Source organism: Sus scrofa, chromosome 5, assembly GCF_054392235.1.
Source record: "Sus scrofa isolate SSC_HxYL_T2T_F1_AM1 chromosome 5, Sscrofa_HxYL_maternal_Yorkshire_Landrace_v2.0, whole genome shotgun sequence".
NCBI lineage: Eukaryota > Metazoa > Chordata > Mammalia > Artiodactyla > Suidae > Sus > Sus scrofa.
In genome coordinates this window covers 67,775,522-67,791,280 of record NC_139387.1, presented here as the reverse complement: position 1 = coordinate 67,791,280, position 15,759 = coordinate 67,775,522, and the positions used below count along the sequence as shown (strand labels likewise).

Genomic DNA, 15,759 nt, shown 5'->3' with positions numbered 1-15,759 from the left:
AGCGTTGCTGTGGCTGTGGTGTAGGCCGGCAGCTACAGTTCCCGTTTGACCCCTAGCCTGGGAACCTCCATAGGCCTCGGGTGTGGACCTAAAAAAACAACAACAACAACAACAACAACAACAACTCCGTGTACGTCCCATGTATGAGACTGTCCGTGAGAAAGCCCTCCGTTCTAAAATATTCTACTTTTAACCTATGCTGCCTCTAAGAAGAGCTCATGAGGCATGTGCCTTTTCTTTATGGTCTCAGTCAGGAGTCTTGTGACGGAATTTGGGAGAAAACCCACTTCCAACGGGTTTTCCACACATTTGAGAAGCACTGCTAGTTTCTGTGAGGTGATAGGTTCAGGCCATAGGCGCAAAAGCTCTGAACCTGACTGGAGGCTGCCAGGATAGAAGAGTGTGGTAAAGGAGGATATTTTTCTGAGAAGAACGTTCCTGCCTCTTTAGTTTACTTTACTTTTTATTTTAGTAGTTGTTGTTGTTGTCGTCAGTCCCCCACTTGCGCTGTCCTTTTCCTGAGAGCTGAGCGCTCCCATAACACCTCTGCCTGTCACTTTTCCCTTCCATAATCCCTGTGCAGAATGTGATCCTCCTCAGATGCACTTGCTCCTTGTGAGCATTGCAGGTAATCTGAGTTTCAAACATCCTTTCCCTGTTGTGTCATCGGAATTCTCAGAATTTTTAAATAGAGCATCCAAATTAGGTTGACTGTTACATTTAATTCTAAAATTTGGCAACTAGCTAAGTTTTCCAACATAAATTTTCTTCTGTTTTGTTACTTTTGATGGCCGCACCTGAGGCATATGGAAGTTCCGAGGCCAAGGGTCGAATTGGAGCTGCAGCTGCTGGCCTACTCCACAGCCACAGCAACACCAGGCCTGGCCTGCATCTGCAACCTCTCCTGCAGCCTGGGGCAAGGCCAGATCCTTAGCCCACTGAGAGAGGCCAGGGATCGAACCCACATCCTCAAGGACACTGTGTGGGTTTCTCAACTCAATGAGCCACCGCGGGAATGCGCCCTTAATTCTCTTCCTTACCTGCCTGCCTCTTCTCTATTGCTGGCTATTTTCCTCTTCCCAGTATTATCCTCCTCAGCTTTTTTCGTTGGATCCTTGGGACTATACGTAGCCTCGGCTACCCGTTATTTCAGAACCGTGTAGGGCTTGTGTTAGTGGTCGGTTTGCAGCCGAGACAAGGGTCATTTTAGGGCAGAGTGTGTGTGTGTATGTGTGGGGGGAGGGTATCAGATGGAGGGCCATGTGGCTGGAAATGCCACACACTGTCCTGCTGGGCCAGTGTTACATGAGTGGGTCCTGGTCTCTGCATGTGCGTGTCAGAATGTGGGCCTTGCTGAAGGGCTGCCAGTAACATTTCAGGACGGCTTCCTGATACGGTGGGGTTTCCTCCAGATACCATTGCCCTGGCAAGGTGACCGGGCACATTGCTTCCTTCTCCTGGCGTAGCTACGGCTGTCGTCCCGAAAAGGGACAGCCGTTGGCAGTGTGGGAAAGCAGCATGGCCCCCGCTGGGCTTGTGCGAGGAAAGGAGTAGCTTCTTGGGCTTCACAGGTCCCATTACCGTTTTGGGAGGACTGTCTCTGGTTTCCTGAGACAGTTTTGTGGAAGAGGATGTGGAGAGGCCCCATCCTGCCCAGGTGGCTTCTGGTCGCCCTTCAAGTGGGAAAGGTGGGTCAGCGAGAAGGAAGGGAAGGGAGTGGAGTGGCAGCAGACGTGGGTGGGGCTGTGGAGGGGGCGGTCCTGCCTCAAGGCAGGCTTCCCTTTGGCGTGGTGAGGACTGGAAGACAGCAGAAAAGCCTTCACGATATCACTCAGCTCAGGACCTTTCACTCCCCTTCTCCGATGTCAGCAGTGCAGGAAAGAGATTAGTGAGCTGCAGTGGGATAAACATCAGCTCTGAACTCGGCAGGCACAACAAAAGCAGAGGAAATGGAGGAGCTGGAAGAGAAGGGTGTCAGTCAGGAAGGGTGGGGTGGATGCCGAGAGCAAGACTTGCAGCAGGAGCTTAGGCACCTGCCGATGAGCAGAAGCCCCCAGGCAGTGCCCTTGCCCTCTTGGAGGTGTGCTTGACGTAGCATGTCCCCATGAGAAATCCTGACTTCCTGTCTGTTTTAACACCTGCCCTCCCTCACTCTTTTCTCAGTTAACAACAGTTGGTTCAGTCTTAGTTCCAAGACAGGAAATTGTCCTTGAGCTCTCACCCCCACTGCCCCATGGCCATAGGCAGGTCCAGGTGTCTGGACCTTCAGAATTTACCCCAAATATGATATGAGTCCTTCTGCCATGTCTCCCACACCAATCTTCTCCGCTGGTCCTGGTAATGTTCTTGCCTCTACCTCATCCCATGTCAGATCTCATCTCAACAACCAGAATGATCTTTAAAAATATAAATTTACCTAAAGTACACCATATTTTTCCCCTTAAACTCGTGGCTCAATATAAATTTCATACCTCATCTCTTTAATAACCCGATCTCCTTTTCTTCGTGAGGAGTGTTTAAGCTCCATGAGTGCGACAAACTGTTGGATCTCCCTAAACCCTGTTATGCAGAAGTTTGCCAGAAAGCCCAAGAGGTCAGTATAAGATGAATATTGACATATTGGATAAACTTGTGCTGAGAGAGCAAGTGAATTATACTTGATCTCTCTGGTCTGGGAAGTGTTCATGTAAATTGAAAGAACTGATGTGTCTTTTGAATTAAATAAGTGCTTTGATGATGTAATGAGCAAATAAAAATAGTGATGTGTTATGTCATAAATTGTGTTAATACACAAACTCGATTAGCATTATTACAGTGGTCAAAATATTTTAATTTCATGTTGACTGGGTTCTAGTAAATACTTTGTGCAGAAATACTAAGGAAGTCATTTGTGACATTAGGTTACAATAAGATGGTGACTTCCATCCCAGCTTTGCTTTCTCACTCTGTTAAAGCATAGTTTACTCTATGGAAACCAGCTTCCTGTCATAAGGCAGCCCAGAGAGAAGGAACATAGTTATGTGTTGTGAAGACACTCAGCCTATCAAGAGGTCCATGTGATGAGGAACTGAGGACCACTAGCAACTTTGAGGGAGTGTGGAAACAGATCTTCCCCTGTCAACCTTGAGAGGACTACAGCCCTATGTAACAGTCTGACTGCTACCTCTTGAGAGACCCTGAGGCATAACCACCCAGCCAAGCCACTCCCGGACACTTAATCCACAGAAACCATGAACCAATAGATGTTGATTGGTTTAAGCTGCTAAACTTGGAACAATTTATTGCACAGCAACAAAAGAGCAGATCACCTGCTGTTAATTTCTTGCAATTTTGAAAGCAACAATTCCCTGCAAGACATTAAAAGAAACAACTCTTTAAGGTAACTCTTTTCCTCAACCTGGCTTATATGATTAGAGTCACAGTACTGGATGAAGTTTTAATGTTGTTATTTTTAACTATGATAAATGTTGCCGACTCAGGAGTTGATTATTTTTTATTTCTTCTAATAAATAAAAAAATATTGGGTTTCCAGTTCATTCTACCTCCAATATTATGCATCAAGAGGAGCCCATGATACGCTTATAAACATTTTTCAGAAGAACTTAAAACCCAAAGATCCTAGTCTGTAAGTAGTAAAATCCACACAATTTCCAATGAATTCAGGTTTCCAGAGTCCTTTAGTTATAGAGAACTGTAGATGCAATCTGAGAGATGTGACATTTTGAGATAAGGAAGTTCTAGGAAAGGAAAGGAACATAAGGAGAAATGTTTAGAATTCCTGCCCCATCCAAAATGGAATACAATAACGATAGAGAAAAAAAGTGGAGAGATGATCAGTGCTGAAACTATAGGACAGGTGTCAATATGTTGGCCAGCCTGCCAACATCCTCCTCTTGGTGGAAACTCCTTCAATACTTGTGGTCCCATAAAAACATGTAATCATAGTTACCCTAACCCCTGGCAACTGGGGTTGGTATATTTCTGGGCCAATCATAATACTTAGCTTTTATCATAGTAATTGGCTGAGGAATCGGTGTGTGATTAAACATAAGTAGTCCTTGTTTTTCAGGTGGAAGTCTTCCATAGGAAAATATAGAATGAGTTGCTCAGAGGAGGGGACAGCAGATGGAGCTGCTGGCAGTCATTTCAGCAGGTACATACAAGGAGCTACGGATGGATTAGAGTCTTTTGATAACATTTTTGAATGACTGATTCAGTCATATTTGAGGTCCCTGTTATTTGCACATTCCATGAACCATTTCTACTGAAGGAAATTTTTGTTGGCTTTCCTGAACATAGAACCAAAGGATCTTGGTAGAAAAAAAGAATGCTAATTTGAAAACAAAATTTGAGATATTTCTGCCAGAAACAAAGAATATTGAACTTCCCTCAACAAGAAAGCAATGCATATTTTGGAAACAACTGAGGGTTAATCTGTCAAATTGTGTTACTTGTACTGCTTTAAGCAGGAGGATTAGATGCAACAAAAATCATATTATGCCTTTTATCTGTCACAGATCAATGGGGTTGTTGAAAGCTGAGTTATGAAAAGAGCATTGAACCACAAGTGTAAGAAGAAAACATGGGAAATCTTAAGCAAAAAATGGTAGGATCCAATTTATATTTTTAAAGATCATTCTGGTTGTTGAGATGAGAACTGACATGGGATGAGGTAGAGGCAAGAATATTACCAGGACCAGCGGGGTAGGTGCTATAGTCCTCCAGGAAAGAAAAAATCATCACCTGGAGAAGATTGGTGTGGGAGACATGGCAGAGGGACTCATATCATATTTGGGGTAAATTCTGAAGGTCCAGACACCTGGACCTGCCTATGGCCATGGGGCAGTGGGGGTGAGAGCTCAAGGACAATTTCCTGTCTTGGAACAAGACTGAACCAACTGTTGTTAACTGAGAAAAGAGTGAGGGAGGGCAGGTGTTAAAACAGACAGGAAGTCAGGATTTCTCATGGGGACATGCTACGTCAAGCACACCTCCAAGAGGGCAAGGGCACTGCCTGGGGGCTTCTGCTCATCGGCAGGTGCCTAAGCTCCTGCTGCAAGTCTTGCTCTCGGCATCCACCCCACCCTTCCTGACTGACACCCTTCTCTTCCAGCTCCTCCATTTCCTCTGCTTTTGTTGTGCCTGCCGAGTTCAGAGCTGATGTTTATCCCACTGCAGCTCACTAATCTCTTTCCTGCACTGCTGACATCGGAGAAGGGGAGTGAAAGGTCCTGAGCTGAGTGATATCGTGAAGGCTTTTCTGCTGTCTTCCAGTCCTCACCACGCCAAAGGGAAGCCTGCCTTGAGGCAGGACCGCCCCCTCCACAGCCCCACCCACGTCTGCTGCCACTCCACTCCCTTCCCTTCCTTCTCGCTGACCCACCTTTCCCACTTGAAGGGCGACCAGAAGCCACCTGGGCAGGATGGGGCCTCTCCACATCCTCTTCCACAAAACTGTCTCAGGAAACCAGAGACAGTCCTCCCAAAACGGTAATGGGACCTGTGAAGCCCAAGAAGCTACTCCTTTCCTCGCACAAGCCCAGCGGGGGCCATGCTGCTTTCCCACACTGCCAACGGCTGTCCCTTTTCGGGATGACAGCCGTAGCTATGCCAGGAGAAGGAAGCAATGTGCCCGGTCACCTTGCCAGGGCAATGGTATCTGGAGGAAACCCCACCGTATCAGGAAGCCTTCCTGTTATATTACTGGCAACACTTCAGCAAGGCCCAGACCCTGACACTCGTATGCCTAGACCAGAATCCACTCACCAACACTGTCTTCAGCATTTCCAGCTACATGGCCTTCCCTCTGATACCCGAAACACACCACCCTAAAATTACCATTACCCTGTTCAAAGGTGCAATAGCACAAACCCTACACTAGTTCTAAAACAGTGGCAGCTGAGGCTATTGACTAGTCACAGTCTTCCCTTTAAAAGATGAGCAGGAAATTGCTAAATATAACAGAATAATCACCAACTGTAAAGTGGAAGGTAGGTGGCTAAGAAAGTGTTTGGAATCACAATATCTTGCTGCTAAATTTTAAAAATAAATGTCAGCAAAGCTAGTGAAGTGTACATAGGTCCTAATTAAATTGTCAAAGTTCCCCCCAAATGCATAGCAAAAAATTACATATAAAAGTTAGGGTTGACTGATTCAGGAGGAATGATTAAGGAGAGAAAAAATCCACAAATATGTTTAAGATAGAGAATGGGGAGCAATGAGTGTCAGAACATTGCTGACACAATTCCCAGTGATGAACACCAATCTGAGAAAACATTTTCTAACATGGGACTGGATTAAAAAAATAGAAGATCGAGTCAATATTGAAGAGACTTTCAGACTGTATCTTGGCTTACATAATAGTGGCCACTAAATTATAAGTGAGGGCGGGGTAGTTAAAAATAGTTCCTCGAAGAAATAAATCAAATGGAATGTTACAAAACATTCTAGAATAGAGAAACAGCATGGAAGAAATCATAGATACATAAAATATCATGATTCTTTCAAGTAACTCTATATTCATTTTATTCTGTCCTAGAAATTCCGTGGTAGATTCTGTGTCTACCTTTGCTTTTCACTAAATATTGTAATTCCTAAGGCTATTAATTAGAATAGAAAATTTTATTCTACAATACCAAGACTTCTCTATTAGAGCCAGAGAATCTTGGATGACTTCTGGGAGTCTGAGCAGCTGAGGCTCAACCTTCTGCCATCCATTGATACCCAGGTATGAGTTTTCCACATACATTTCAAAGATAGAGATGACATGTACATCATCAAGTATTTTACTACATATCATGTACGTGGGCATACAAATACCATGAATGATGGAGTTTAAGCCATAATCATGGCCTAAGATAATAACCACTTCACTTTGGCCTAGAGGAGCACTACACACACACACACACACACACACACACACACATGCAGAAATACGTAAACACATGAACACACAATTGAAAGCACAGAGAAACTCTCTCGGAACAAACTGAAAATCAAATGACGACAGAATAATTCTGATATCTGTGCTGGTTGCTTGGACACTGCCTTCAAAACTTTTGCCCAAGTCACATGCTGTACCTTTTAGAAATTACACACTAACAACATCTTATCCACTCCATCCTGTTGGGCAAAGTCCCAACTCTAAACTTGTCTATCAGGTGAGGAGGTCTGTCCTGTATGGAGCTCAAAGATACCATTGTTCTGCTGGTCTTTATAAAGGAAGCTGCCTGGATTCTCCCAGGACGGAGCTGAGAACAACTGCAGCGCTTCCTCCAAGATGCTGCCGATCCTGCTCTCAGTGGCCTTGCTGGCCCTGAGCTCAGCGCAGGGCCCTTTTTTTGGTAAGAACCAAGAAGGTAGAGGTTGCTGAGACTCTGCTTGGCATTTGTTAGATGCCACAGCAGTGAGGGTGCTGATAGAGAAGCAGGGGAAAGATGGAAAGCCTGGGCTGCAGATGCTTAAGACAAGGATAAGTTCATTTATATAATTTATGTGAGGGCCTCATACTTTATTTAAAGTATAACTGCAACACAGTAAAGAATTTTTAAACCACAATATTGACAGGGTAAGATTGGCATTTTTATAAAAGCCTCACTAACTACGTTATGAAGGATGCACTGCCGGGAGGCCAGACAAATACAGAGAAGTGTCCTCAGGAAGGCATTACAGTCATCAAAGCAGGCAGGGGGAGAAAGTGGCCTCACGAGAGGGGGTTGCACACATGCAGGAGGGGACGTCCAGGTCAGACTTTTTACTGAAGTGAAAGGGATCAGGACCCTCAATCTCTCTAGCTCACTCTCCATAGAGACACAGAGATCCCAGGGCCCAGTGGTTCATTTTGCTCCCACTTATTATTTCAAAGTGCTGTGGAAGGTGGTATCTGCTTGTTTATATCTGGTCACCTCCACCTTGAGAAACCATATTAATATAAAGTATATAATGAAGAAAGAGGGCAGAAGTACACAGAAATGTGACAGAGAAATACCCCAGCACTTTACCTAAGCTAGTAGGATTTGAGAGACACTAGGGAGGAAAAAAAAGGCCCTCCTCTCTTTTGAGTCTGTGGTGGACCCTCAGCATAGGAACCACCCCATCACCGCTTCACGTCGTCCTCCCTTTGCAATGGCATCACAGGCTGTGCGGACAAGGTACTTGGGGCAAAGACAGGGTGTGGTTAGAAGGCTCCCTGTCGCTGTCGAACAGTTGTGAGCCCTGAAAGACCTGGAACTTACTTTGCGCTTCATCTTGTGCTTCTTTTCCTTGAAGGCAGCAATGAAGGACCTCCCTACCCCCTATCAGGTAAGTCTCATTTAACTCTCCATCAACTTTCTTTCTTTTTAATCCTTAGCAACTTCTCTGTTCTCCAGTGTCTTATTATCATCACAGTCTTGTCAAGAAATGATTAATGTTAGTGCCCCCAAGATATAGGCAATCCTTTACCAACCTTGATTCTGGGAACCATGAGCAGGGCCCTAACGTGAATAACAGAGATGTGTAGCTTGGATGACACAGAGAATGCTGCCTGTTCCCTCAGGCCAGAAATGACAGCTGGAAGAGGGTGGCAGAGGGAAGTTGTCCTAATTCTGACTCCTCCAGCCTACTGAGCATCATCCCCTCAACTGTTTCATTCTTCCTCAGTATTCCTTTCTTTAATACATAGTTTGGAAAAATGGAAATAAACTTAATTCCGATTACATTTTCTCTGTGTTTCTCCACTCAACTTGTTCTTGTACCTAATTAAAATTGGCCACAATTATTTAGTGAACCCTGTGTGGGCCATCACTTTGTCTTTATTTTTCTCTCTTAGTATTTCTCACCTGGTCCCAGAGCCAAAGGGTCCTGCTTATGCACTCAAGTGTCCAGACTTGGAATCACGTTAGCAGGCTGTGTCAGTGTCCCAAAATATAACTGCCAACATAACTAATGCTGATTATCCCTTTGGTATTCTGTACTTGGAGACATCCTCTGGGAACTCTAAGATGTACAACATCTTTTTTCCCCAATTTAAGGTGCATGTTTGTCTCAAGAGCAAAGAACTGAGACTCACTATCACTAGTATATAGACTAGGAGGAGTACTGCAAAGGGAGCAGAGAGTTGGAAGGAAGTTGGCAATTGAGTGGCAGGTTCTAGAGGAAGGGACAGTCTGATATCAGAAATAAGAATGAAAAGGGAGTCTTCCATAATCAAGTTCCTCTGTTACTGTGCCATGCATTACAGATTTAGACAACTCAAACTCAGATGAGGTGTTTCCAAGACCACCTCCTGGAGGACCACCACCCAGACCCCCTCCTAATGGTGAAAACCAGAGTGATGAATCTCAGCAAAGACCTCCCCCACAAGGTGATGGACCCCAGCAGAGACCACCCCCACAAGGTGACAAACTTCAGCAAGGACCACCGCCACAAGGTGGCAGACCCCAGCAGAGGCCACCCCCACAAGGTGACGAATCTCAGCAAAGACCATCCTCACAAGGTGACGGACCTCAGCAAGGACCACCCCCACAAGGTGACAGACCTCAGCAAGGACCACCCCCACAAGGCAACGGACCTCAGCAAGGACCACCCCCACAAGGTGGCAGACCCCAGCAGAGGCCACCCCCACAAGGTGACAAACCTCAGCAAGGACCACCCTCACAAGGTGACGAACCTCAGCAAGGACCACCCTCACAAGGTGACGAACCTCAGCAAGGACCACCCTCACAAGGTGACGAACCTCAGCAAAGACCATCCTCACAAGGCGACGGACCTCAGCAAGGACCACCCTCACAAGGTGACGAACCTCAGCAAGGACCACCCTCACAAGGTGAAGAACCTCAGCAAAGACCATCCTCACAAGGCGACGGACCTCAGCAAGGACCACCCTCACAAGGCGACGAACCTCAGCAAGGACCACCCTCACAAGGCGACGAACCTCAGCAAGGACCACCCTCACAAGGTGGCAGACCCCAGCAGAGGCCACCCCCACAAGGTGACAAACCTCAGCAAGGACCACCCTCACAAGGTGACGAACCTCAGCAAGGACCACCCTCACAAGGTGACGAACCTCAGCAAGGACCACCCTCACAAGGTGACGAATCTCAGCAAAGACCATCCTCACAAGGCGACGGACCTCAGCAAGGACCACCCCCACAAGGCGACGAACCTCAGCAAGGACCACCCCCACAAGGCGACGAACCTCAGCAAGGACCACCGCCACAAGGTGGCAGACCCCAGCAAGGACCACCGCCACAAGGTGGCAGACCCCAGCAAGGACCACCCTCACAAGGTGACGAACCTCAGCAAGGACCACCCTCACAAGGTGACGAACCTCAGCAAGGACCATCCTCACAAGGCGACGGACCTCAGCAAGGACCATCCTCACAGGGTGATGGACCTCAGCAAGGACCGCCCCCACAAGGCGACGGACCCCAGCAAGGACCATCCTCACAGGGTGACGGACCCCAGCAGAGACCGCCCTCACAGGGTGACGGACCCCAGCAAGGACCGCCCCCACAGGGTGACGGACCCCAGCAGAGACCGCCCTCACAGGGTGATGGACCCCAGCAAGGACCGCCCCCACAGGGTGACGGACCCCAGCAAGGACCGCCCCCACAGGGTGACGGACCCCAGCGGAGACCACCCCCAAAAGGTGACGGACCCCAGCGGAGACCACCCCCACAAGGTGACGGACCCCAGCGGAGACCGCCCCCACAAGGTGACGGACCCCAGCGGAGACCACCCCCTCCAAGAGGACATCGTGTTCGCCGTTCTCCCCCACCTCCTCCTGGAGAACCCCAGGGACCACCGCCTCCAGGCCGGAGACCACAAAGACCTCCCCAAGGCCCACCTCCCCAGGGCCCACCACCCCAGTAATCTGGAATTCAATGACAGGTATGATCAAGCTCATCTTCTCTCAAAGGTCCTAAGTAGTACAGGTCTCAAACTTCAGTGTACTACTGATTCACCTGGAAATGATGAAATTGCACAATCTTGGACCCCAGTTCTAAAGATTTCTATTCAGATATTCTGAAATAGAGTCGCAATACCTTGTATTTTTAATATGCTATCCAAGGTGATTCTTCATTTTGAGAAACATAGCCCCCACCTTGTTCTCAATATTACCTGTCTTAAAGTGGGCTGTTAATGAGCAAGTAGAGTAGTGCTCTGCCTTGGTTTCTCCTCTCCTCCTCTTCAGGCACAGTGACTTCCTATCTCAAGTTTCTGCTTGACCAGGCCTTTCAGGTCAGTGTCGGTGCTAAATGATACTTTAACTTTTATGCTGCTAAATTTATCTTGCTTTTAAAATAGTGACTTTTGAATTAATATATGCTCCAAGAGGGAAAATAGCTAAAGTGAAAAGTATGAGGCTAACTTATAGGCATTCACATCCCACCTCCCCAGTTCCTTCCCCCAAAGCCACCACAGTTAACACTTTTGAACATCCTTTGGAAACATTTATGCCTTTATAAGTGTATAAATTCTTTTTTATCCACAAGTGATACTTTATTTGCAGATCTATGTATTTCTCATTTCAAATAACTTATTTCTTACCACAGAGGATCTATGTAGATCTAAATGGTCCTAGCTTTGTTTTCTTTTTAATTGTATCCTATTCCATTGTCTGGCTGTGCTGTATCAATGGACATTTAGGATGGTTTCAGTTTTCTGCTATTATGAAATAGATTGCAGTAACCATGTTTGTATATTTTTCTTTGAACACTTTAAATAACTGTGAGATAAACAACCTAAGAAGGATCTTTTTTATTCATCTTGTAAGCAACAATTTAGAAACCCATTATCTATAAAGTTCATAAAAATTATAAACCAAAAAAATTTGGAATGGAACAGGACAGAGAGGAGGAAGAGAGGGAGAAAAAATGGGCTCTCACCTGCTTCCATTCAGGAAGATTCTGTTATCTGCTGGGAAGAGATAACCACCTGCCAAGCCTCTCCATACTTTCTTTTTTATTTTTCAGAAAATGAATATGAAGATACCAGTTCTTCAGAAAGCCCTGACATTGGACCATGGCAGTCTATCTTCAATTTACCAATAAAATAATTTGCAAATTTGCATCCAATTTCTAAGTGCCATGTGCCATGCTGGGTGTTTGTGAGTCTAAAATTTGAGGGTCAATAACATAGCATAGGAGTACCCAAGACCCATTCTCATTGATGCCTCCAGCAGGCATCCTCCTGAACCACATTTCTAGAAAACATTTTTGCTTTGTTCTTTGCTTGGAAACAGGAATGTTGATCTCATTTTCTACCTGCTATTGCCTCCTCCTTCCCCCTGACATCTTTATTCACAAGCCAGATGCCTGTGCCTCCCCTTCCCTGGATTGTACAGCACTAATGCAAGGCTTTATAATTTTCATACCTTTTACTGAGATTCTAGTAATTTTAGAAAAATGAGGGAAATATGCAAATGTGAAGAAGTTGCTCAACACAAGGAAATCCTTAAAATTTCCAAAATAATTGATCCTGTTGCTAGAGAAATAAATGTGGTTCTAGGTGCCCCTTCCCTTGAACCCACTGTACCCATTTCCCATTTTTGATCATTGTTTGATTTCCCCCCTCCCAAGATCCCTCACTATTTTTTTAAATGGCCACACCTGCAGCAGATGGACGTTCCCAGGCTAGGGGACAAATCAGAGCTACAGGTGCAGGCCTAAGCCACAGCCACAGCAGTGCCAGATCTGAGCCACATTTGCAACCTGTGCGGCAGCGTGCAGCAATGCCAGATCCTCACTCTACTGGGCGAGGCCAGGGGTCAAAACCACATCCTCACAAACACTATGTCAGGTTCTTAACCCCCTGAGCCACAATGGGAACTCCTCCCTCACCATTCTTTAAGAATCCTGAGTGTATCTCATAAAGGAGGTAGCATGCTGTATTCTGAAAAATTTGGGAGTCCTTCAGACATGTTTAATTCCTAACTCTTTTTTTGTTGTTGTTACCTCTGGACTTTGAACACACGATTTTAACTCCCAAAGCCATAGTTTCCTCATCCATAAAATAAGGATAATAATAATACCTACCCTAAAGGACAAAAAGTAATGATTGTCACACATAAAACCTAGCAGAGATAGCCTTCGCCACTTTATAATAGTTATTCTAGAGAAGAACAGTAGACATGAAATTATAAGAAATTAATTGTTCCCATTTCAAAACTGTTCAGGAGTTCCTGCTGTGGCGCAGTGGGATCAGTGGTGTGTTGGGAGTGCTGGGCTGCAGTTTCAGTCCCTGGCCCAGCACGGTGGGTTAAGGATCCAGCATTGCCACAGCTGTGGCTTAGGTCATGACCACAGCTCAGATCTGATCCCAGGCCCAAGAACTCCATATGCTGTGGGGCAGCCAAAAATGAAAATACATAAAATGGTTCATATTTTTGTCAAAAGATGAAATTGCAATATTCTCTGACTATGTGTCTTCCAAATTTTAAAAAGAAGGGAAAAAAATCACATTGTAAATTTTTCAACATTTTCTGTCTTTCTAGTCTATTTACAAAAGCCTTATTATTTTTTCCTTTAAAGTGTGCCCAATATTCTGTTGTATACTATATACATTTACTGTTGAACTTTGTGAAATTTCAAATGCAAATCTTCTTAAACATCTACCAGATCAGAAATGTGCTAGTTAATATAATAAATCTTTTCCACATAATGCTAAAATTTGTCCACCACTCAAATTAAAGTATTTAGAATGAGAAAACAAGGGAAAACAACTAATTTATATATCAATTTCAGTAGCTGGATCTTGGACTAAAACAAATGAGACAAACTTCTGATAATTATAATCAAGAAAAAAACAAAAAACAATGCAAAATTAGGAAATGAAATGGTTAAATTAACCATAAATGCTTAGTTTTTTGTTTTTTTGTTTTTTTAGGAAGAGGGGATGGGCAGTCTCATCATGGCACAGCTGAAGTGAATCTGACTAGGAACTATGAGGTTGTGGGTTTGATCCCTGACCTCACTCAGTGGGTTAAGGATCCAGCATTGCCATGAGCTGTAGGTCACAGACGTGACTCAGATCTGATGTTGCTGTGGCTGTGGCGTAGGCCAGCAGCTATAGCTCCGATTGGACCCCTATCCTGGGAATCTCCATGTCCTGAGAATGTGACTCTAAAAAGCAAAAAAAAAGGGGGGGGATGAAGAGGGAAAATTGGAGAAAAGTAGTCAAAAATACAAACTTCCAGTTGAAGATAAATAAGTACTAGAGACGTAATCTAAACATAGTTAACCCTGCTATATGTAGAAAAGTTGTTAAAAGAGTAAATCTTAAGGGTTCTCACTACAAATGGCCACAAAGCAAGCCTCAGTAAACTGAAGAAAGCTGAAATTGTACAAGACATCTTTTCCAAGCACAATGCTATGAGACTAGAAATCAACTACAAGGGAAAATGTGCAAAAAACACAAACATGTGGAGGCTACATAATATGCTATTAAACAACCAGTGGATCACTGAAGAAATCAAAGAGGAAATAAAAAATACCTAGAGACAAATGAAAACAAAAACACTATGATCCAAAGCCTACAGAATGTAGCAAAAGCAGTTCTATGAGGGAAGCTTATAGCAATACAAGCATATCTCAGGAAGCAGGACGAATCTTTAATAAACTTAACATTGCACCCAAAGCAACTAGAGAAAAAAGAACAAACAAAGCTGAAAGTTAGCAGAAGGAAAGAAATCATGAAGATCAGAGCAGAACTAAGTGAAATAGAAACTAAAAAACAATAGAAATGATTAATGAAACTAAAAGCTGATTCTTTGAAAAGATAGACAAAACTGATAAACCTTTGCCAGACTCATCAAGAATAAAAGGAAAATTTCCCGTTGTAGCTCAGTGGAAATGAACCTGAATAGAATTCACGAGGATGTGGGTTCAGTCCCTGGCCTCACTCAATGGGTTAAGGATCTGGCATTGCTGTGAACTGCAGGTGGTTCTCAGATGCAGCTTAGATCTGGCATTGCTATGGCTGTGGTGTAGGCCAGCAGCTGCAGCTCCAATTCAACCCCTAGCCTGGGAACTTCATATGCCACGGATGCAGCCTAAAGGAAAAGAATAAAAGGTAAAGGGACCAAATCAATAAAATTAGAAATGAAAAGAAGTTACAACCAACACCACAGAGATACAGAGAACCATAAGGATTACTACAACCAACTATATGCCAATAAAATGGACAACATAGAAGAAATGGACAAATTCTTAGAAAGCTATAGTCTTCCAAGAGGAACCAGGAAGAAATAGAAAATATGAATGGACCAATAGCAAGTAGTGAAATTGGAACTGTGATTTAAAAACTTCCAGTAAACAAAAGTCAATGAGATCCTGCTGTATAGTGCTGGAAACTATATCTAGCCACTTATGATGGAGCATGATAATGAGAGAAAAACAATTTATATATGTATGCGTTACTGGGTCACCTTGCTGTACAATAGAAAATTGATGGAACACTGTAAACCAGCTATAATGGAAAAAATAAAAATCGTTATAAAAAAAAAAAAGTCAGGAGTTCCTGTCATGGTGCAGTGGAAACAAATCCGACTAGGAACCATGAGGTTGCAGGTTCGATCCCTGGCCTCTCTCAGTGGGTTAAGGATCCAGTGTTGCTGTGAGCTGTGGTGTAGGTCACAGATGCAGCTCGGATCTGGCATTGCTGTGGTTCTGGCATAGGCTGGAGGCTACAGCTCCGCTTAGACCCGTAGCCTGGGAACCTCCATGTGCCATGGGCGCAGCCCTAAAAAGACAAAAGGCAAAAAAAAAGTCAAGGACT

General features: G+C 44.6%; 1 protein-coding gene across 13 annotated transcripts in view; it reads left to right on the top strand.

The window, feature by feature from the left end:
• LOC110260739 (uncharacterized) overlaps nucleotides 1-15,759 on the top strand; it is a 147,397-nt gene that overhangs the window by 2,964 nt on the left and 128,674 nt on the right. For 2 of the 13 annotated variants that reach the window (XM_084956751.1, XM_084956753.1), the window contains exons 4-12: nucleotides 2,511-2,593; nucleotides 2,955-3,379; nucleotides 4,070-4,153; nucleotides 4,518-4,606; nucleotides 5,114-5,490; nucleotides 7,222-7,343; nucleotides 8,269-8,301; nucleotides 9,221-10,872; nucleotides 11,958-12,059. In XM_084956751.1, the coding sequence (XP_084812877.1) occupies nucleotides 9,242-10,872; nucleotides 11,958-11,964 (1,638 nt within the window). In that variant the 5' untranslated portion in view covers nucleotides 2,511-2,593; nucleotides 2,955-3,379; nucleotides 4,070-4,153; ... (3 more) ...; nucleotides 8,269-8,301; nucleotides 9,221-9,241 and the 3' untranslated portion in view covers nucleotides 11,965-12,059. Of the gene's footprint in view, nucleotides 1-1,690; nucleotides 2,594-2,954; nucleotides 3,380-4,063; nucleotides 4,154-4,517; nucleotides 4,607-5,113; nucleotides 7,344-8,268; nucleotides 8,302-9,220; nucleotides 11,145-11,176; nucleotides 11,224-11,957; nucleotides 12,060-15,759 lie in introns of those variants that run through there. The other 11 variants (XR_014803843.1, XM_084956752.1, XM_084956750.1 and 8 more) reach the window with 11 other exon arrangements.